Raw genomic sequence first — 6000 nt, 5'->3', positions numbered from 1 at the left:
ATCTTTTTATACTTACTATGTACCCTATAGGCAGTGATAGGTATGACATAGTACTTAGACTTCTTGTACGTTTTCTGATTTTTACACTTTAACAATACGTCCACTATTTGCTACATCAATAAGCCAGAATGACACTTTAATTATTGACGATATATTATTTATTTTCTACAACATAATGATATTGAATTATAATTATGCTTATTGGTGTAGATTTCCTTACTTTTATAGTCAACGCACAATATGCGTATTAAAAATGCTTAATATCCAATTCGTTTTTAGCTAGGAAATTTCGACGGTAAAATATAATTAACTCTTACATAGTATATCTGTTAATGTTTCTAGTCATCACCCAGCAAACACAAAACGTTTTCGATATCATTCGCGCAAAAGGTTAGAAAGGGTTGCCAGAAAACGTTTAAAGGATATATAAAGGGTATAAAACGTTTTATGATACCTCACTGCAAATATTTTAAAATAATGTTATTTAAGTGTTGACAAAATATTTGTCAAAAACTTTAAGGCGAAAATTAGCCATTTGCTCCTCATAGAGATGCCAAAACATGTTTTTATGTGTACACTCGGTGATTTTGGGCGCTATCTTGGATTTAAAGAACAAATCGCGGTGGCTCCAGGGCTTATTTTGATTCTATTAACCCAAGTAACACATATGTCAAGTTTGGTTATGCTAGGAAAAAACAGTAGTTTGTTTTTCCCGGGATGGACCTGCCTAAAATAGTAAGTTCCCGTATTGTTTTATTTCTATTTCTCTCTTACATAGTAGTGTCAGCAATGCTTGATATTGTCTTTGCGTCCGAACTTTCTTTCGCGCCACTTTTCTTTGATGCTGATAGATAAATAGCTAATGTATACAGGTATGGGTTCAAGGATGAATTAATAGGTAGAATGAATACTACTGACCATACATACATAGAGAGAGGAATAACAACCGCCCCGGTTTGTGACATTATACCCATTATGATAATGGGAAACCAGCAGCAGAAATCTGTACCGACTATCACCGCCATCTTGGTCGCCATTTTAATTTCGTCATCTTGTTGCTTACTGCGTCTGATATTCCTCGCTGACTGCGTAACTACTATGAAAATTGCAATGTAACAAGCTAATACTATTACAAAACAGATAAGATTTACTCCTAAGAATAACGCTATGGAGAAATACCATGCAGGTTTTTGATCTTGTGGAACAGGGACGTTGAATGTTTGCCCAGAGAATTGGCTTCCGACGTCACCTTGTATTAATGTATAACTAGTAGGCCGTGTGATCAATGGGAGCCCGATGCAAACATCAGATAAACCATAGAATTCTGAGTTACCATCTGCAAGTATGTTTGCAACAAGACCTATGGAAATAATCACTAACCAAACGATAGCTATTACAACGCGAGACGATTTTTTCGTCAAATGTAAATGACTAAAAGGAAAACATACTGACAAAAAACGGTCGACACTTATCACTGTTAAAAACCCAACTGAGGATTCACTTGATATAAGGGATAGGCAACCGGCAACTTTGCACATAATGCTTGATTGCCAAACTTCTGAGAATTCAAAATATCGATCACCGTAATAAATATCGGTTCCAGCTATTATCAACATGTAGATACCCATCCAGAAGTCGGCCAATGCAAGATTTAGTACAAGGAAGGATTGCACAGCACCCTTTTCGCTCTTGATATTTTCTCTGTAGCGTGAAATAATGACAAGAAGATTCCCAATCACAGCGCTGATGCCAAGAACCCACATGCTAATTCGTAAGAAGGTATTTTGCATAAGGCTCCCACAAGCAAATAGCGGTGACCGAGGCTCAAGCGTGATGCAATCTACGGAAGAACCAAAATGACAACATAAGCGATGGTCATCCACGTATCTGAAAGAGAAGGAAAATTATTTTAATGTAAAATAGAAGCTCTACAGCAGTGCAAATTAATAATAAATAAAGATTGCTCTTTGTGTGGTATGTGTGGTGGGGTGTATGTTTGTAAACACCTGCAAACAATGTCCCAGCAACTGAAGACATTCACGGCGCCCTCTTCCTACCCGCGTATTGCAAACAACGTATAGTACGTAAGACCAAGACTCGTTTTGGAAGCAGCACATCACGAACAAACTGCATGGTGACCTACTGAAGATCAGAGAGAGGAGGACACGTTTCGCTGGGCACGCGTACAGAAGCAAAAATGATACTGTAGCCAAGCCGATCCATTGGACACCAAAACATGGAAACAGAAAACCTGGTAGACCCCCTCTAACATATGTGGATGTATTGAAACAGGACACTGGACTGGATGTTATGGATTTGGGAACGGCCATGCAGGACAGAAGGCTTGTCGTGCTGTTGTAGTTCGAGGACACCACTCATCTTATAAGCAAGACTCGTTTGTCGGTATAAAGTCTGGTCTCGGTGGGATAGTAAAAAGGCAACGGTTTGGAGTTTAGCTTCGGGTGTGCAAGCTCCTCGTTTGCAGGTCTTAAACCTGTGAGGGATGGGTCGATGTGCGTCTTTGTGCGAGGGGGTGTGTTTGCTTGTGTTCTATATGTGTACCAGAATATTATCTCTGGGTGTGCGAGATAAAACGTTTTGTAGATCTAGGCCTACTCACAGGGTATGAAGGTTATTTAACCCGTTGAATGCACCATTCTCCACCAGTAAAGTAGACTCTAACTCTGCACGTCTTGTTAACGCACTTTGGAAAGATCAGATTTGACAATGTTATGTTTCAGAACATGGTTGACAAGGTATACAATTATAGATGATCTGTGAATATTTTTTGTTCTAACGACAAGAAAACACTTTGTTGTTGTTTTTTCAAGCGAGATGGACTCGAAATAAGTACATTTGGTAAAATTTTGGTTAAAACGATTCGCTACAGAACTTAAAGCCATAATGTGTGATCTGCTTCACAGCGACGCCCTCAATTTTACTCGGATTTCTACTTTTTGCATAATTATAATGCCCAGTGGTGTACTAAAATACCACGTAAAAGACTGAAGTGCTTTAATAACAGTAAAATAACAGTAACTTTTTATATTAAAACCGGATCGACCCGGTTTTATTCAAAGTTCACCGATCGACTGCTTGCTAACATCTCCCGTGGATGTCAGCTTGTGTGTGTACACATCGAGCGCGATGCTCCGTGTAGTATTACATGTTACGATCGGCGAGCGTAGTACACGCATTGTAGGCGCTGGAATGAAATCGCAATTTTCTTCGTTATACCTTATTTGTTTGGGGATAATGTGATCAGTGAAAACAAACATTTAAATAGGAATCTATTCTTTATGCAAATCACACATTATTGCTTTAATTATGCGTTACAAAATAATAATGGTTTAAACAGTCATGGTGACAAAGCATTTTTCAAATATTTATAAGACGTCCTATGTGTTAAAATTGAATTGAGTACCTCCTGCTATTCTATAACGCCATGTTGGATTTCCCGGTGGCTAATTCGAATCTCGCGCCAACGTAATCCCGTCGAACGTATACACACGCGTAAAAGGGCTATTTGTAAGTGCACTGGCGACGCAACCGCGTAATCGCACTGATTCGAATCTACCACTGCGAAATCCCAACATGGCGTTACTCCCAACGAGAAAATATATAGTGTGTTGTATTGTATAATTTGTCAGGTTGCTTTTACATACATTGTTTTGAGCTGCGACAAACCATGAAAGGCTCCAGAATTAATCGTCTCTAACGGCAAATCCCACAAGGACCTGTAGCAAGACAATTAACACAAGATATGAACAGTGTGAACAACTGAAAGCATTCATTATTGAAATGTCATTATAATTTCTTCTTTTTCTTGTTTTTGTTCATCTTCTCGATTATCATTTCTCCTGCTTTTTCGTCTCTATTTTTGATAACACTGTTCACATAAAAACTATGTTATGTTACTTACAAGCCTTCAAGATTGGTCAGGTCGATGAAGGACATAGCGGTTAACTCCTTGATTTCATTGGAAGAAAGGTCCCTTGGTGCAAATGAATAAACAATGTAATCAGTAACAAGAGGCAATGGTTATTCTGAGTTTGGACTTATTCAAGGAGTCCAGTGGTTAAACGATATTAATTTGACATAACAATGTTTGATATGAACTAGCCCCATTCCCTTTTCCCATCAAAGTCAGATTTTTTGTTATCAGCATCACGATTGCGGAATTATCTTAGTTTACGTGTTACGTGTTACACTTACAACCATGTTGTATTAGTTAGCCCAGCGAAAGCACGTTGATCAATTGTACGAATGCTGTTCCCCTTAAGAGATCTAATGCATAAGAAATTAATACATAATAAGAACATTGATGAAAACAGTGAAAGAGTAAAATTTTCAATTTATTTTTATTTAATATTGTGTTCTGCCATTTAAATTGCCATTATTTCATTCAATTCAAGACAAATCGGCTTAAATAAGGTAAGCAAAACTTTTATTCTTCATCTGCAGAACCTTTAATACAATTATTGTTACTATTAGAGACAAAAATACATAATAATTATATTCTCCGGCTGAGTATTTGCAATAATAATAATACTTAAATTTATTATGAATTGGTGGTGAATTACAATAAATAAATTTACCAAAACATTACTTACAAAATTCTGAGGTTGAACAATGTTTTGAAAATTCCTTGCTCTAAAATCGAAGCATTGTTTCCAGATAATTCGCTGAATTGCAATTATAATCAAAATAAACAAATTAAAATAATCATAATAAATGCCCTAACATACAATAATTAGTTGACTCTAAGCAAAAGTAAAATTGTTAATGGATAAGCTAAAATACACAAGTCAATTTAAATCATATTTGTTTTGAATTTAGGTTTTGGAATAAATGGAAAACACTTTAAAGAAACTAGCACCATTTAAACAAGTGACAAACATTATTCAGAAGTGGTTGCTACTGGCAAATTCTTCCTTAGAAATACATTATTATTGAATTGTTTTCTGGTTTTATGAGAAGTTCTCGCCTAACAGATTTCTAAAATGCGATGACGACGACGACGACGATGATGATGATGATGATGAATGATGATGATGACGACGATAAAAAGAGAAGAGGGAGGAGAATACTTACAGTGCATAAGTGATTTTAGCGAGAGAAGTCAAAGTATTGTCATTCCAACCTTCTTTACAGCGAACAAACAAGTTAGTTCTTTCGTAAAGACAATCACATTCTGATGAACATTTTTTGACATCTGATAAAAGATGAACAAAATACAGCACTGCAATCATTAAAACTCGTCAAATACCCTTTTCATACCCACTTTCGGAAAGGCTTTAATTTTCCATTACATACTGTCAAAAAAAACCCGATGCCAATGTCTTCCTTATTCCAGGTCCTGTCGTCACCCACGGTATCAAACTTTGGATAAACTCGTCGTCTGCCTGCTGATGAGCACAGGTTTACAATAAACTGTCCCTATATAAGCTGTATAAAATGATTGGTATCCATCAATTTTGATGTTTATTGAAAAGCCAGCCTCTTTAAAATGCAATATTGGATACTCTTCATGCTCTTGAAAGGTCCAGATTGTATAGTTTATAACTTGTTATTTGGACTTTATGATGACTTTGATGCGTCGACTCATCCATTATCATGACAACTAATAGATACCAATTATTTTGATACAGCTTGCATTTATTTATTAAGAAATAAAACAATCCAGTAAGCAGGTCACAGACCTGATACGCCTGGGTAACAATTAAAAATATGTATAAAAACAACAGACAAAGCAACATCAAAATGCATACAATAGCAAAACATTCAAAGGCAAAAAAGAAACCACAGATTATTAAGACGCTGAACAACTTGAGGAATGGTAGATTGCATGTACCTGGTTCGCTTACAGCGAGGAGGATCAATCTGCTGGGCATACCTAAGATTCCTACCGTGCCGATCACCTTTGGATTTAGGCAGCATTTGAGAATGTTTAGCAGACGCTTGCAAACCTTGGCCAAATCGCACCAACAGCTGATCTCT

General features: G+C 36.7%; 1 protein-coding gene across 1 annotated transcript; it reads right to left on the bottom strand.

The window, feature by feature from the left end:
- Positions 1–583: 583 nt before the first annotated feature.
- On the bottom strand, positions 584–4276 carry LOC140165340 (G-protein coupled receptor GRL101-like). Its single transcript, XM_072188671.1, has 5 exons — positions 4216–4276; positions 3923–3994; positions 3666–3737; positions 2621–2704; positions 584–1887 (listed from the first exon to the last, which is right to left on the bottom strand). Exons 2-5 carry the CDS (start codon positions 3955–3957, stop codon positions 771–773), a joined length of 1308 nt encoding a protein of 435 aa, XP_072044772.1. The 5' UTR covers positions 3958–3994; positions 4216–4276; the 3' UTR covers positions 584–770.
- Between the last annotated feature and the right edge of the window lie 1724 nt (positions 4277–6000).

This window comes from Amphiura filiformis, chromosome 12 (assembly GCF_039555335.1).
Source record: "Amphiura filiformis chromosome 12, Afil_fr2py, whole genome shotgun sequence".
Classification (NCBI taxonomy): Eukaryota; Metazoa; Echinodermata; class Ophiuroidea; order Amphilepidida; family Amphiuridae; genus Amphiura; species Amphiura filiformis.
The sequence above is the reverse complement of the archived record's forward strand: the minus strand, read 5'-3'. Positions and strand labels throughout refer to the sequence as shown.